The sequence below is a fragment of the Xiphophorus maculatus genome, chromosome 23, assembly GCF_002775205.1.
Source record: "Xiphophorus maculatus strain JP 163 A chromosome 23, X_maculatus-5.0-male, whole genome shotgun sequence".
In the NCBI taxonomy this organism is placed as follows: Eukaryota; Metazoa; Chordata; class Actinopteri; order Cyprinodontiformes; family Poeciliidae; genus Xiphophorus; species Xiphophorus maculatus.
In genome coordinates this window covers 31,690,145-31,707,388 of record NC_036465.1, presented here as the reverse complement: position 1 = coordinate 31,707,388, position 17,244 = coordinate 31,690,145, and the positions used below count along the sequence as shown (strand labels likewise).

At 41.4% G+C, this 17,244-nt stretch overlaps 1 protein-coding gene across 4 annotated transcripts; it reads right to left on the bottom strand.

The window, feature by feature from the left end:
- Nucleotides 1-461: 461 nt before the first annotated feature.
- immt (inner membrane mitochondrial protein) lies at nucleotides 462-16,966 on the bottom strand. 4 transcript variants are annotated; one of them, XM_023328715.1, is made up of 14 exons: nucleotides 16,801-16,966; nucleotides 15,335-15,402; nucleotides 15,024-15,213; nucleotides 13,540-13,684; nucleotides 12,341-12,436; nucleotides 10,479-10,643; nucleotides 9,963-10,096; nucleotides 8,002-8,105; nucleotides 7,661-7,796; nucleotides 5,939-6,068; nucleotides 5,562-5,785; nucleotides 5,352-5,483; nucleotides 3,023-3,152; nucleotides 462-1,363 (listed from the first exon to the last, which is right to left on the bottom strand). In XM_023328715.1, the coding sequence occupies exons 1-14, from the start codon at nucleotides 16,840-16,842 to the stop codon at nucleotides 756-758; spliced, it is 2,304 nt and encodes a 767-aa protein (XP_023184483.1). In that variant the 5' UTR covers nucleotides 16,843-16,966; the 3' UTR covers nucleotides 462-755. The 4 variants fall into 4 exon arrangements, with proteins under 4 accessions (XP_023184483.1, XP_023184486.1, XP_023184484.1 ...); XM_023328718.1 differs by having other exon boundaries at nucleotides 10,479-10,598; XM_023328716.1 differs by having other exon boundaries at nucleotides 12,341-12,433.
- Between the last annotated feature and the right edge of the window lie 278 nt (nucleotides 16,967-17,244).

Here is a 17,244-nt window from a genome sequence, read left to right as displayed (position 1 = left end):
ATCACAGAGGAAATGATGGACAGGGAGAGTCTGACTAAAACTATCTGGTTGTGTCTCTGCTTATTTCCAAGCTCAAATGAGCAACTTCACGTACAAGCACCAAGCAGGGCTCCAGGTCACTGTCATCATTTAAGTCTTATTAATAACAGTTCACTAACACTTGATTTTCAACAGAGGAAATTTAAGTCTAACAACTTCAAATGTTTGACAGCTGAAAACAGCTATTCTCTTGTTGATGGATCATACTCACCTGTTTACATGTAGACTTGAGTGCAAACAGTTCTCCAGTCCTTTCCAGAAACACGACAGTCTCAGAGATCAAAGTCTCAGTTGGGAGAGATGAGTGTCTCCTGCCAGTGCAGGTTACTGGGCTGGAAGGAGACCAGAGGACCAGCAGGAAGTGTAACCTGTAAGGACTAAACTAAAACTCGACGGAGGACAAAAGCAATAAATAGACAGCATTCCTTCTTAATGATTTATTTAATGTGCAATATTCACAACAGTGCAGCATAACTTATTTACTGTTAAGATGACCATGGCATGTTGCCAAATAAGGTAAAGAAAATGAAGCCGAGGCCTAAACTGAGACTACACCTTATCTTAGTGATTTGAAACTAATCTGTGGGTTAACGTTAATAGATGGTTCACTGCAACAATATCGCGCTTTCTTTTGCTGTTGTAGATCCGACCACATTGCAGCTGGCTTCCTCTACCAACATACATGCTCCCTTTGGGTTGCCTGGTCAACGAGGCAGCTATGGAGCCTGGGTGGTGCCTAAACCCACTGCATTGGCATAGGCTGAAAGCAAACTGATGACCTGCCTGGTTTCCAGTGTGAGTCTGGCTTCAATCAGCCAATCCTCCACCACTCTCCTGGCCTCCCCTCGCAGCTGGTTCACCAGTTTGGCTGCCAGCTCCAGATCCCCGTGCTCTAGGCAGTAGCTGGCATATGAGAGAAGCTTGAAGGGATCCAAATCCTCGCTGCGTAGCTGGGTGGGCGGGACTTCCTGTTGCTTCTCAAAAAGCAGTGCAGCTTGGACATACGATAAAAAGTACTGGTACAAGGTGTTGTGGGATTCATCGATGAGAGCAACTCTGCGAGCGAGCGATCGCAGAGAGTTGAAACGAGCACGAAGGGAAGCCTCGCTGTACACGCCACGCTTCAGGGATTCTTCAGGCAGAGCTGACGCCAGAGCCAGGGCAAAATCATTTTCAACGCAGCTGGCACGCACAGCCTCAGCAGCGTCCTCCAGGGGCATGCTGGGAGACTCAGTGCTGGCTGTTTTTAAGGTGTAGGTAAGCGCTTCCACAGACAGCCACAGCCGATGAGCTTTCCGGGCCTCCTCCTCTGCTTCCACATGACCTGCAGGCGGAAACACCCAGTATTCACTTTCCATCCTGAAGAATAGCTCAGGAATCAAGTATTCTTAAGGAATACTTTTGTCAGAGGTCTCCAACTAGCATGTCACTAGCTGGAGAGCTAGCATTCAGCATTCAGGAATTTACTGTTTGGGATGATATTTTCAATCTGCAGGGTCAATGTCCCCCATTGTCTTCACACAAACATTAAACATTTTGTTTTCATGTCCAATCCAGCAACCTTCCTCTCAGAGAATTGTTTCTATACAGTACAGATATTACTGAAGAATTAAAAGTCTCAATCACACAAGTGATTAAAACAATGGTGACACTCTTGTAGCAGATACATTACTTGGTGTCCACAATTCTGGAAATCTGGAAATAACCACATTTTGCTATTCAGGTTGGAGTTGAATAGTTTTAACCTGCATTAAAGCTATTTATCTGCAAAACCTGGGCAGATTGTATTTGCACGATCTTCAATGTAAAGCATTTTTAAGCCCAGCTGTCAAACATCTCTGATTTCAGAAATATTTGGAGAAAAACAGACCGAGCTCAGTCCTAGTTTCAATCCTGTTAAGGGTCCCTGCAGGTTGGCTTAGTGTGAGTTAGTGGAATGTTGAAGTGATTTTCCTTTTGAACTAATGTTTCATTTGGTAAATAGATAAAGAATTATCACATGATCCTCCTCTGTAGAGAGCATGTAGGAAACCCTAAAGTGCCACAGACAGAAGATCTCAAAGTTTACACACTGACTGGTTTTGCTTAGGTTTGCACACCTTAACCTGATCAAATGTTAGCATTTAGCTTGGGGATTAAACCTTGCAAAATGAAACATAAGACATCAAAAAAGGTTTTTCTGGTTTCATTGTCAAGGAGAATGAAATTCTGAATATTTCCTGTCAGTCTTGATCCAAATGCTGCTGAACACAAAGTGACCTCTGGATCATTAAAATGCAGATTTATTAGCAGATAAGATAACTTTTGAAATTTGCTGAGCCAGATATTTGAAAATCTGGGAGATTATCTGAAAAGAGCTATGGACAAGAGATATTCTCATAATGTGACAGATATGAAGAACCTTTGCCCAGTAAAGTGGGAAAGTCAAGACCTGGCATGCTGACAGACCGAATGGCTTTATTAAACATTTACCCTAAACCAGTGGTTCCCAAAGATTTTCTGCTGGGTCCCCCTATGAATTACAATAACCCGCCCCCAAAAAATAAAAAAAATGTCAACTGGGCACACACATCGTTCAACCAGACATAAACCTATAAACATATTTTGTTTTCAAACTCCACTGAAGTTTATTTCACACTTCAGGTTGCAACAAAACAAACTACAAACTGTCTTTACAGTGACACACTTTTGTGTAACTGTTTTTTTTTTTCCATTCATCCATACCGCTTCCCTGCCCCCCCTGCAATGGCACAGCGCGCCCCACACTTTGGGAACCACTGCTCTAAACATATCTGTTTGTTTTACTGTTAAATAGTTCTGAAAAAATGTCAGTTAAGAAAAGGGAAATTATTTATCATGATCTCATTTTGTAACATAAAAGAAACCTGGGATGTGTAGGCTGGTGACATCCACTGTAGTTCTGGTTTATCCTAATGTTAGACTGGAATGGAAGATTTTGAGGAGACATGTGTGTTGATCTTACTATCTATGGCCTCCTCCACTCCCTTCAGTCTTGCGTAGGCAGCATTCATATCCAGAGTGAAGTCATCGAGCTGTTCCTGAGTGAGCTGACGGTAGCGGGTTTCCTGCGCCAGCAGCTTACTGCTCAGCTCCTGAAAACGCACAGCACTCATTACTACGTCCAGTCACCTCACTAGAGAAGTGAGAAACAGACATTGTTAAAATTACAAGCAATACAAAACATTTTAAAATGAAATTATGCACTTAAATTCAACATTTTAAAATACGGTAACTAATATAAAGACTGACAAGCAGTAAGCAAACCCTAGAAAACCACAACCTCTAGTTCCTCTTGGTCTTTCTTCATGCACTTCCAGTCCAACCTGTTGTCCAACACTTATACTGTACCAGTAGTCCTCTTCCGTCTCCTCTCAGAAAACTGAATAAAAGTTAGTCTTATTCTTGTTTCTCCTGAAACTCTTTACTTTTTGCTCAGATTTCAGATGGGATACCAGTTAGAGTAAGAAGTAAAGAGAACTAAGGCTATGGACCTTACCACAGGGGCCGCTTTTCATTGGCTGATGCCCATTCTATGTGGTCACGTGCGTGGCTGTCTCACAAACACACTTAGCTTCCCGTTAGCTAAGTACAGCATAATGGCAGCAGTGATACAACTTCTACACCTTGAAGCCTGTCTGCTACACAGTCTTACGTTAGCTAAACAGATCAATATGCAATGTGTACTGTATCTGACATACACTAAAGATTTTATTTTAGCAGAAAAGGCTTTGGACTAAACTTCTTACTCGTGTTAGCCACTCTAGCACCAAGTACAGCTAGTCAATCAACCATCGCTGTGTTCAGGGAAGCGCTGATTAATAATCGAGAAATAAATATCAAGCCTGGAAACTTGATATCGTAACGGAGTGAATGTTATGTTTTTAACGTAATCTTTGCTCGTCTTGCGGGGCGCAGGCGATTGCCACGGTAACAGGTGTGCTTAAACTACAAAGAGAGTGAGAGTAAAAAGGTAGGAGTGGTTTTGAGTTGATCACCTGTTCAGGTTATTTTACCTTTGTTTACCTTTGCTGTGGCGCATTACAGCTGCTGTAGTTTCTAAACGTTGGACTAATTACCTCGTTCGTTTGTGAGTTTACGTCATTCACAACAAACATCAAATAGAACAAATATATTTCATAAAATTTTAACAAACAAATGGCTTCTTCCGCGATAATTATGTGAAATTAAATTAATTATATCCCAACTTCAGAAGATTTGCCTTTACCTTTACAGAGCTCTTTGGTTCCCATCAGTCTGTAGCTTCTCATATTGAGGTCATCAAACCAAATTTCAGATCTACCATAACTGACTGACCTGCTGGCCTCAGGTTTGCAACCAGCTTGTGACTGAGAAACCAGTAACCTCCTCCCAGATGATGACATGAACTTGTTAGTTCCTCTGTCCATTGTAGTAGCTGATATATTGTGAAAATCGGGTAGAAATGATGCACTAATCAAGTCATGTTTACATAGAAACAATGCGCCATGAGGCTTTGTTTGTGAGACTTGCGGTCACGTGGGTCGGTTGTGGGCGGAGCTTGGTAAGGTCCATTGTCTCCAATTTTTCCCTCACAAACTGTGCTCTGCTTTGTTCAGTTCGTCATTGTCCATTGGGTGAACAGCAGCAGTACAAGAAAATTAGGGCATAATCCACACATGTCAACACTTAGTGAAAAGGAATGAAGCAATTTAACATTCTAAAATGTGCTGAGCTTGGTCAAGGTTGACAATGGGACAAAAAAAACGTTGTACCGACTGCATCTTATGTAACTTGTCTCAACCTGAGACTGAAAAGACGGTTCTTATTGAGTTGCTATACCAAGCAATATAACCGAATGTTAAAACAGATTAGGGTTTTTTAATACATTTTTTATCAATGCCAGAAAGTCAAGCATCTTAGCAATCTCTTCTCAGACCCTTCCTGCAAACTGCTGCAGTCTGTTTGTCACAGTCGTTCCAGACACCTGCCAGTCACACACAGCAGTTACCTCTAGAGATTCCTCCATCATTGTTGGCACAGCTGGGTGGGGAGTTTGATTAATCTTAAGAATAATCAATGGAATACTTGATTACTAAAATATTTGTTTACACCAGCCCCAGACTGAACTGTTTTTTAAATTTAGAGGTATCGTGTTGCCTTTCCTCCTTTGTCCAATCAGCTGCAGACCTAGATAGAAAGGTAGACAGACAGACAGACCACCCTCCCTCCCCACCTTCTACAGGAATAGAGTCTAGCCTATCTACAGTAAGTGCGTATAGTGTGTATTTGTTGTGTTTGTAGAGTGCAGAGACCTGCTCAGCTTCAGCTCTCAGCTCCTGCTCCTGGACTTTGAGGACATCTCGGACGTGGTCGGTGTGAGCGGCTGCCTGCCGCCGCAGCTGAGTTCTCATCTCTGCCTCGATCACTTCCCTCAGCTCAGCCAGCTGCAAGCACAACATGCCTCACGTCAGCACGGCTCTGCAGGATGCCTGCCGCTTCCCTCAAGCATCAATCCACTGCACCTTCCTCTCCTGCTCCAGTCGGGCCTCCTCTTTAACATGCTGCTTTGCCGTGCCGACGGCTTTGTCCAGAGCTCTCTGGTCCTCGGCTCTCTGCTGCTCCAGCGCTGCTTCCATGTGGATCTGCTCTCGGACTCGCTGCTCAGCCAGTTCTCGATTCAGCTGGTCAATGCGCCGATGTGCATGGGCAATCAAAGCGTTCAGGTCATCTGTTGACAGTTTACCAGCTACTCACACACACACACGCACACGCACACACACACACACACACACACACACACACACAACTGAAACTAGCTTAGGATTCACTAAACATTTAAACTGTCCTGCTGTAGCCTGTATGAACAGTAATGGTTGATGTGTATAATGTGTGTACTTACTAAGGCCCTTCCAGTTGGCCTGGATCTCTGGAGTTAGGCTACTCACTTCCCTCTGAAACTGCTGCTTGGCTTCATGAACCAGTTCAGTGTACTGGGCCACGATCTTTGCTTCCGACTCTGCTGATTGGACCTACAAGCACATTCCATTCAGGAGACAGGGTGAGGGCTAATGGATGTTCTGGATGTGGAACCATGAGCAGATCTCAGGAAGTGTATATGCATATAAACAAAACCTAAAGTACTGCACACTGTCACTGATTTACATTATTAGAACATGTAAGCATATAGAGAAGAGGAAAAATATGATAGAGTGCCCAGTTAAAATGATTTTAAACATTTAAAATTGAAAACCAAATCCAGGAATATGTGGAACAAAACAATAAAGTTAGCTAATGATCAGCTCCAAGGTGATCATAGTCAGATGGGAAGATCAGGACAAGAAAACAGTTTGTTGTCACCAAGTTCTCCCAGCATGAGAAAGCTCTATCCCTGAAACTGTTCCATATCTTGAGAAAAGCTTGCATTGTGTGAACAGCATCTCATTGCTCCTCCCAGATTAAATTTGATTTAACAGACAAAGCTTGTAGGAAATTTATCAGCAGAACTGACATACTGGTGTATTTTAAAATAAATCAGTCTGAAGGTAGGAAGCTAATAATTTGTTCCCCTTTTCTTCACACTGTGCAGGCGCACGGCAACCAATCATAAGTAATGTCTTTTGGAACTTTAACGCTGTGAGAAAGAATGGGTAAGTTTGCCTCTTGTGATGGAAAAATATCTCAGAGATGAAGCACGTTAAAATGCATCAACACAAAGCTTTAATTTAATATGACATTTAAAAAAGCAAGCACTTGAAAAAGTATTGTGAGTTATTGAGGCTGACTGTAGGTAAAAAAAGACATCTGGAGCAGCCAGGCAGCAGATAAAGCAGCACACACCCGGATGAGTATGATAGTCACAAAGCTAAGCAAATAATCTGAAAAATAACTTAAGTTATCGGGCTTGGGGTGTAAGATGCTGGGTATTGCTCTTGCTGTTGAACCACCGCAATGTTCCACTGAGATGTAAAATTTCACAGATGTGGCGCAGTTCGTGCTCCACCAGGCCGTGGAATTTCACATCCAGCGTCTCCAAAAAGCTGCAGCATGCAATTTAAAATAAAAGACGTTTTTACATAAGTATGAAAACTTCCGTGGTCCCAACATGACACAGATAAGCTGTGGGAATCAATCTCATCTGTCCTCCTTCTGTATTCTGCAGTATTATACTGCTCGATCAAAAACAACCAACCAGAGCCAGCAGAAAACAGCTAGCCATGCTCTCAGGCAGTTTTGATTTAGTAATTCAGGATTGTTTATTTTGATGCAACCAGCATTTGACTTTGAATGAATGTTTTATATTTTGCTTGACATTATTCAATATAGGCAGTGTTGTGAGATTTATTTGACTTTATGTGTAATTATGCTCTTGAGAATCTTATCGTTAAATATTGTATTACCAATTACAGGTTTTACATTTGTCTTTTTGACTGAATACCTGCTGCATTGCGCTTGCAAGAATTTTGCATATTTTTGCCTAATTTGGCAATTCTTTGGTTCCATTTTGCCAGATCACATGGTAGCATTTATACCTAACGTGAAAAATTAACAGCCAATCATGTGATCGGTATCGGAATTGGCAGCAAAAAACCTGATCAGAGCATCCCTTATAACCAGGCCTTACCTTGGAGACGACTTTGTCCAAGTCTACCACCATTTTATGGAGATTCTCTTCTGCTGCTAAGATCAGCGGCCGTGCAGCTGTAATCTTCAACCCTTTGGATTTGTCAATCACTGATTTTAGACTGTCAAGAGCTTCACTGCAATAGTGGAGAGAAATCAATGTGAAGATTTACCTCAACTGTCTGAACTCAAGACAAAATAAACATGCCTCCAAGACAGCAAAAACATTATTTTCAAAATATTTTTCTTTACCTAGTGGTACATAACATAGAAACAAAATGCTGTGTGTAAAGACAAGTTCAGTTCATCGCAGTAGGCTTTGGATGTCTGTGCATCTCTTACTTGGCTTTGACAAGAGCAGTTTTGGCATCATTCACAGAAGTTGTTCTGTCTGCCAGAGCGGCTTCTAGATCTTTCCACTGCGTTGACTTTTCCTCTGATGGACCCTGTATTCATTAAAACATGAAATTCAACATAAAAAAAATAACCATTAGCAAAAGAAAAAAAAATTGTGACAATGAAATTTCATTGTAACATGAGAATGTTACAAGTAAACTTTAGGACAGTGTGGTGTAGAGTTCCCATAAAATTACAACTTTATTCTCATATTATCACAGCTTTAGTGTCATATGTCAAGCAAACAACTAAAGAAACTGGCCTTACTTCGTCATAAGCAAGTAATAGTAGCTCTCAGAAAAAGGCCAGGATATAGATGAAGCTTAACTATTTACTGTTATAAAATGCACTTTTCATCTCTTCTGACAATTTGGAATACAAGCAATATTGTTGCAAATTTTGCACAAAAAATATTTAAAAACTATATACCCTTTTAAGTTATAATTTTTACAAGTTTTGGAACGTTTTACTGTGACTCTAAATATATACCCCCCCAGGGAATCATTTCCCTGGGGGGGGTAACAGAAAATAATTGAAAACCACTGCACTAGCAGCAACAGTACTGTGGTTAGTGTGGATAGTTGGCTAAGACAGTGTTGTATAAAGTACTGAAATCTCAGAGTCAAGTAAAAGTACAAGTACCTCTCCAAAATATGACTTTGGTAAAAGTCGAAGTCACTGACTGAAATGTTACTTGAGTAAAAGTCTTAAAGTATCTGAAACTTCTTGTACTTAAGTATGGAAAGTACTGTAAAAATGGATGTACTCAAGTAATGTAATGAAAAGTACAAGTAAAAAGTAAAACAAAGCAAATGCAGGTTGAATGACATTTTTTATATTTTGGTAAACTTGTCAAATACACTTAAAATAATGTACCCAACCAAGTGCAGGCAAAATTAAACCTGCTAATAGATATACCTGCAGGCATCATTTAGTTAAGAAAATTAGGTGCTTTACCTATAGCACAAGGTTAACTTAACCTGCTTTACAACTGAACCAGCTTCTTAGTAAACCCTCCAGGACAGAAAATACAAAGTTTTTGTAAGCCTTAAGTTTTCCCTTCAAGTAAGGTCAGTGCTGAAAATGAGAAAAATAAATAGTACAGAAAATGCGGCCAACATGAAGAAAAAGAGCTGTTACGATTACTCTACTTCACAAATCAGTGAATCAGTCAATAGGTGGTGCACACAACTGGTCATTATGCAAAAAAAAAAAAACCCCAGAAAACTTTGGAGCGGGGGGGGATGCATGCAGCCCACTGACGCGGCTCAGGGATTACGTGACACGCAGCGCCGTGCGCAGTGCCCTACAATGCACTGTAAGCTATGTAATGTGTTTTGAGGCAATTGACCAAAATCCCGGACAATTTTTAAATTCCCCCCGGACATCTTTTTAGGTCTGAAAAGTAGGACATGTCCGGGAAAAAGAGGACGTCTGGTCACCCTATCACCAGCTGGTGGTTCCCCTGGAGCCGTGTCCGACGTAGTTGCAGTCGTTGTGGTCTCCGTCTCCTCCTCCATGTGGCTGCTGCTGATTGCGAGACTTGCTTTGTGTTTAATGGGAGAAGCGAAACAGGTGTATCCTATTGGTGGTGATGAACAAGCCCAGGCAAGCAGGCTACGGACTTTGTTCGGTAGCCTGCTTGCTACTTGCTAATCAGTAGGTGGGGTCAAAACACTTCGTTTCTCTCTCTCGCTTTTTTGTAACGAGTAACTAAACCACACATTGAAAATGTATCGGAGTAAAAGTATGCAATTAAGTTCGGAAATATAGTGAAGTAAAAGTGAAAGTCATCAAAAATTTTCATACTCCAGGAAAGTATGAAGTACTCCAAAATATACTTAAGTAAAGTAGTGAAGTATTTTTACTTCGTTACTATACAACACTGGGCTAAGAAGACTCCGTACCTCTGCTTCCATTGCCTCCTTTAGCTTGTGTGTGTGCTGAGTGATAGCCTGCAGAGCTGCCTCCTGAGCTCCAATAGCCTGCAGCGTTGCCTTGGCAGAACTGGCCAGGGAGTCATCCAGCCGGGCCGACAGTGCTGCAACACACACGCGCGCGCACACACACACACACACACACACACACACACACACACACACACACACACACACACACAAGATGTTGAAGTTTACAACTCACAAGGCATTTCACAGTTTTACTTGGTCATCTAAAGTACAGACTATTATATTCACCCATTAACCTTGTCAGGTCGTATTATGACAAAATAAATTTCTGAAGAAAGTTTTCCATAATTATTGATTTTATACTTTATCAAAAATTTAAACCTGTTACCTGTGAGGTAGCACAACCTGAGAGTAACAATGTTATTCTAGGCAACATGTCAGCCCCACTGAACACTTATGAGTATGTAAAAGTTGAGATGAGTAATATTAATATTGTGTGTGTTGCTGAAAACTCACATGTGATAATGTCTTTTTCGTCCTGATTCTGTTGGGCCAGCCTAGCTGCCACTTCTTCTGCTGACCGCTCTCTCAGAGGTTCTGCTGTTCCAGCCGACTTTGTGTCCTGAAAGACAGTCGCTGTTTCCAAGGCAATATTAGGATCACTGCATTCTTTACAGTCCCCTAAGGAAAACCAACACATATCACTTTAACAAAGGATTCTTTTAGACATGTTAGTTTCCAGTAGCAGCGGCCTGCTCTGTTTGGGTATTCGGCCTTTTCATTCTAGACTGCACTGTTAACATGTTTAAAAGCATTTTACACATTTTAACATGTTTAAAAAACATTTTAAACATGTTTTTAAAAAATGTTTAAACATTTTAACATGTTTAAAATGTTAGCAGTGCAAAAAGTTTGACTTTTTTCATTAATTAGAACATTAATCTTTTTTTAAGTCAGTTGAAGTGACTGGTGTGTGTTACATTCTAACAGCAGCAGGTGAAGAACATCTCAGGTACTGGAGAACCGGAGATGTTCTTTGGAGACATCATCTTCTGTCATGATGCCCCTCTGTCAGTCTAACCATTTATTGCACTGAACCAAGATAAAGGTGCTCCAGCTCACTGCAGTCGGATGTGTCCTGCTGGATTTTCCTCAAATGATCACTGGGTGTTTGATGTCTCAATGCTACAGATTGTTTAATTAGACTGAATGTGACTGCAAAATTCAGCTTCAAATATTACAGCCAACATTTAAAAGACTTAATGTGTTGTCATGACACCACTTATCTGATCTGCTTCACCCTTAATGCAGGCTGGACCCTCACACCAACTGGCGCTCTGCTCCAAAGACCCTCAGATCCAGATCTGACAGAACTTTCTCTGAGCCACTAAAACTTCTCATCTTTTTTAGTCTCTGCTTAAAACATTTATCTTCAGAAATCTTCACCTCTAGTTAGTTCAGCAGGATGGCTGGGTGTTATTTGTGCTACTTTTGGTTATTTTTGACTTTCTGTTGCATAGTTGTTGAACTTTTGTTATGTACAAAACTCTGGTAAACTGTGGCTGCTTTCAGATGTCGAGACATTAGATTTTTTTGCCACTAGAAATACACAGAAACCATATTCCCATCCTGACACCTTCACTGTAGAGTTCCTCCTCTTTTGCTACATGTTGGAACAACATATGGAACAGGTTTATTAGTCCACACAGAGGTTTGTCCTGAAATCTAAAGTTTCTAGACATGTTTCAGCTTGATGTTAGCCTTACTCCACACCCATCAGTCCTTGGACAGAAGTTTAGGCAGACTATAAATGATTCACCAAGCAGGTAATTAAATAACAAGTTTGTTTTAAAAAAATTATGGACCGTAGGAGGCCTTTGTTTGACAGTTGTCAGACAGGAAGGGGGGTTGTGACAGTAGGGGAAAGACATGCAGCAGGGGTCATCGGGCCGGGACTCAAACCTGTGATGGCCGAGTCAAGGACTAAGATACGAGTCACGCTTTACACCAGCACCACCACTGCGCCCCAGTAGCTAATGTTGGCATGGAAATATTGAACCACTACTGACAGGTGAAACACATTGCTGGGTGAGGCGGCCTCATGTTTGCCTCGACTAGCAGCGAGGGAAAGTGATCAGTTTCTCTTAAAGTCACAAAGCATCAACACAAACACTGCCCATAGAACCAATTATGCTCATGTTGCATCATCCAGTGGGATTAGAGCACACTAGTGCCACCTAGTGGTGGTAATCTGTTTTTATAGCTGCTTCACAGTACTTCAAAGTGTTCCATCAGAACTCAAAACCTGTGAAAACGTTAGAAGGATGAGGAAGCTCAATGTTAGCGTAGCATGAGTGAAACATGGTGGAGCGTCTGACCTGCAGCTGCTGTGGGCTCGGTGTCGCATGGAGCTGGAATGGACTGGACTTCACTGATGGCCGAGATGATCTGAGTCGCCTCTGCTGAAGCCTCTGCTTGGAAACCCAATACACAAGGAAAACACTCACACAATGCTCTGACTGGTTTGTTAGAAATGTTACAAAAATGTCACAATGAAGGGTAAATTATAAAATGAGCCAAAACTGGGAAAAAGGGGCTTTAAAGTGACAATTAGAAAACCTGAGTCAAATCCCAGTGTCCTAGTTAAAAACAAGAGAAAATTAGTTTGTTTATTTAGAACAGGGACAATGTGGGGAAAAAAACATTAATAAAAAGATGTTTTAGCTTAAGCTACTTTCCATCATAGTCCCTGAACCAGAGAGTTGACACTACAGTCTAATATCATCAAATATACATTGAAAGTCCCCATATACCTTTATATACATCGCCATACATTTTCTGTACACCCTTGTCCCTAGTGGGGTCGAGAGGGGTGATGGTGCCTATCTCCAGCTAACGTTTCGGGTGAGAGATAGCTGAGGACAAAATCTAGAGTTTGAATAGTTTTGGTATGGGTTTTAATGAAGTTCTTGTTGACATTATCCCCCATATAATAAAAAGAGGATAATGTTGACAAGTCAGGGTTGCAGGTTGTGGTGGCTCAGTGAGTTTTCTCTGTAGAGTCTAGAATGAGTTTAGGTGGGATCTGTTTGGTCTGGTCCAGGTCCCTCATGTCCCTCCCGACAGATTCTTCCTCCTCTCTTTAAACCATGCTGCCACACCATCTTTCACCTTTTATGTGAGCCACCTCTAATTTGGCATAATTCGCAAAAAAACAAATACTGATCTTTGGTAACAATACAAGATTCAAAAGCCCATTTTAAAATGTTACATATGGATTTATTAAAATTTTCCAGGTCATTTATAATTGTTTGGAGGTGTTGCCAGTGTTTCTCCTCTGGAGTTTGATTGTCTTCTAGTTTGCTCCTTTAGGAAGAAACAAGTCAATCAAGTAGACGCAGTTTGAATTGACTGCAGAGTCAAAGTCTGGAAAAAGCAACTTCTCCAGACATTGCTATGAAGAAAGAAGTTGGTTTGCAAATCTGTTGGAAACGGTTTGTTAAGTTAAGAAATAATTCTTTTTATAAATACAGCAACAAGTGTGTGAGAAAAGCATGCCAACGCAGTGAGGTTTTACCCTGAATGTTCTGTGCCGGCTGTGGCGATGTGGGGCCAGAATCCTGGGCCCCATACTCTGTTGTCTCCTTTAGTTTCTTTTCGGACTTAGCTTTGGACGTTCTCATCTGTTTTTCCAGCATAGAAGGAGGCTGGATGGACTCCATCTAAATAGCAAACATTTGAAACACCAAAGGATTTTAGTTGAGTGTCTCAAAGCAACGTGAAGAAACAACCAGAACTGAAACCTGCAAGCACCTACAGGCAGAATCACTTCTGCTGGTTTTCAGGCATATCTGAAGTGAAGATGCTTTCACATACAAGCACACACACAGCATCATACTGTCACTGCCATGCTTCACTGTAGAATCTCTGTGTATTCTGAATGATAGAAGGGGTAAGGCTTTGCCCCATTCTCTCAGAACTCAAAGAGTCAAAACTCCATCAATGAGACCTGACAGATCACTGATTTGACAGATCAGTGAGCTTGCATTCTGCATTTAGAGTTGACTGCTATGGCAGAAATATTTTTCGTACATCAAGCTATGTTTAAATGTAAAAGGATTCATTCAGACATTCAAACCCCAGAACTAACAGAGGTTGACATGGTTTTATTAGGTGCACCGATTTGCAGGTCTTTAAAAAGTCTGACCTGCTGATTCTGACCGATAGCGATTTTTTTTGTCTGAAATGTTGCTAAATATAGTAAGAAAGCCGCTGAATTGGTAACTGTGGGGTGACTATTGTTAACAGCAAACGTGCAGACATGACCTGATGGGCCGGTCTGTCAGTCAAGCATGTCTCACAGGAGAGCAGAAGAGGACAGTGGTTAAACTTTGTACCTTGGCAGAAGTAGATAAGATCGGTGGATAAGATCAGATTTGCCTGCAAGTATCAGCTGATCACCGATCTCCCAAAATTAAGGAAATTGGCTGGGCGAGTTCCTTAATTTTACCATGTTTTACCATGATTATCTAATAGTAGAAGGCTTTTGGGCATGAGTGGTAGAATAAGAAGAGGTGTGTCATGCTCTCTTTTACCATAAAATCACTTCCACCCTCTTCAGGGTTTTCTGTTCTAAAGTCATGAGAATAGCAGGTGATAGCTCTGTGTCATTGGCCAATCTGAAGGCTGGCAACACACAGTGCCTCAGGAAAAAAAACAAAGAAAAATTACACCTTCAACCAAACAGTGGTGGAATTAAAGCAGTAATGATTTGACCCAGATGAAAGAAATGTCTGTATCAGACACAGTCTGACATGCAGATGCTGCGGTCACTGACTTCATGCAATCTGCTGGGTTTCCTTTGACAGCAAATTCTTAACCAGTTTAATGAGTGAACGGAACTTGAATGCATTGGTTGACAACTAGGATCAGTTACGAATGGATGTAACGGACTTTGATATTGTCTGTAATACTGGTGTGAACTGACTTGTTTCAATAAAGTCCTTAGAGACAATATCTGGAGGGAACTGGTACTGTATAAATAGGTGGGGTTGAACTAACCGGTTTCCTGATGGGAAGACCTGAATCTTGAGAAACAGGTCCCAAGGCCAGACCTAACAGCCATTCTGAATATGGAACATTTTTCTCCACTGCTGCTCGAAACTTGTGGTCCCACTTGGCGTAGATGATTGTGCCTCCAATGCCCCCAGTTACCGTCAACAAGCCAGCTGCTACCACTCTGGAAGCACCGCTGAGGTGGAAGAGGGGAGCACACACAAGGAATGTTAGAATGTGACTTAGTAATTAAAATAAGCAATAAAAAGTTGACTGGAATATTTGCCTGAAATTCAGTTCAGATATAACAGCATTACCTGCTTTCTCCTGTTGTGTATTCCCTGCACTGCTGCACATTAGTCAGACGGATTCTCCCAGAGCTCTTCTAGAAGGTAATAGGACACACAAAAAGAAACAGGTCACATGGATCTTTACTTCAGTTCTAACATCAGAACCAACAATCTTCTGTTGATAAGTTCTGTCCTGAATTCTCTCCGGACATATTCCTTCACATTTTTTATTTCAACAACTAAATGAATAAAAGCTTTGTAGTTTCCTGGCAGAGCTGAACATTAATTCAAGCTGCTATTGCCCATTTATTAAACCCAGTTATGTATCAAAGTAGGCTTCCATACCAACCACATCCTACTACTGTGAAGCTGCTGAAGGTTTGGATGAAGGCTAATAACATACTGCTTAAGCTAAATTCATCTGGTCTTAGAAGTGGGAGCTCAGACCTGACTGACTGTTGTTTTACCGTTAGCGAAACAAGGACTTCTCTCCATTCTAAACATCAAAGCAGACCAGCACACTGTTCTGGTGTAATGATATAGAAATTGTCAGACCTTAGGCCTAACCCACAGTCACTATGTTTGTTGTGTGCAGTCACCATATTGAACCTAAGCTGGACCTGGACTGAGACTGAGTACAGGTCAGAGTACTCAGTTTGAACTTCCACTCTCCAAAAATATGGGACTTTTCAAGTTCAGTGCACATTATTCAATTTAAAATAATTTATTTATCCCAAAGGGAAAATAAATGTTGTAACTCATTTACAACATTGAATAATAACTTTGCAAGAGTTATTATGGATGCTGATCACCTCAGTTCTGAAGTCCTTCCACTGGCTCCCTGGAGCTCATATAACTTTAAAATACTGTTGTTAGTTTATAAATCGCTGTACAGCTCAGCACCACAATATATTAAAGATCTGTTGTTGTATCAACCTTCCAGACCTCTCATGTCTTCTGGTTCTAGTCTGTTGAACTTGAATTTATCCTGCCGATCAGGATAAATTCAAGCTCTGCTAATACGTTGATATGAGAGCCAGCTGTGCTGAAGCAGAGATATCTAAATGTTGCAGGAGTCTGGCCCTTGAGGACTGGATTTTGAGACCACTGCACTACAGGGTTTGCTGCTCCTCACAGAGCATAACTCACTGCGTCACAATCCCGCCATGACATTTCACCAATAACGTCTCGCGTCGAATGGTTACAAATTTTTCCTACGCTTTTTCCTTGTCTATGGCTGAAGTGTGAGGACCTTCAGCCAGTTCCCTGACCAAGAATGTAAACAGACCACAGATTCGTTTAAAGTGAAAATATATGTCACACTACGGACCAGCGTGCTGGAGCTGCTGTCGTTAGAAAGATCCGAACAACCGCACAATTGCAAGTTAGCAGTGAGCTCTCTGAGGCACCTTGAGCCAAGCTGCGGGTCATTGAATGACAACAAGCTAACACCAACATGGCAGCTAACAGCTGCAATGTAATTTCAGTCCTACCTGAGCGGTGGCCTTGACTCCACGCAGACAAACCCTCAGCATGGTCCTCGCTTCCTTTTTCTGAATTTCGACCTAGAACTACCCTCTCAGCACCACTTTGCTCACTTTTTCCTACTGGCTTTAGTCTAACTGACGTACACCACCATCTGACAGACTCTTCTTCTCGGCGCTTATGGACCATTTCCGGTGGAATACTCAGCTTTACTGCCGCGCAGTGGCGCGAAGAGGGATCACCTAGGAATGCTTTGTCCAAAAACAGACCCAGAACCTCATTTTAAGGCTGTACTAACTTTTCTGTTTAATTACTGTCATAATACAACCATTAAAGTCTCCACTTAGATTAAAAATAACATAACTTTTAATGTTTATAATTTAACTGCATAAACATGCAAGTTAAAATATGTACACCTAATAGTCTAAGTAATTCCATGAGTCTTTGCATTT

What these genes read in the sequence shown, in the direction of transcription:
- immt (XM_023328715.1), bottom strand. Translation starts at nt 16,842, where the DNA reads ATGCTGAGGGTTTGTCTGCGTGGAGTCAAGGCCACCGCTCAG. An exon ending in GAGTCAAGGCCACCGCTCAG is followed by an intron (nt 15,403 to 16,800) that starts GTAGGACTGAAA and finishes ATTACCTTCTAG; the next exon opens with AAGAGCTCTGGGAGAATCCG. An exon ending in AGGAGGCAATGGAAGCAGAG is followed by an intron (nt 8,106 to 9,962) that starts GTACGGAGTCTT and finishes TAATGAATACAG; the next exon opens with GGTCCATCAGAGGAAAAGTC.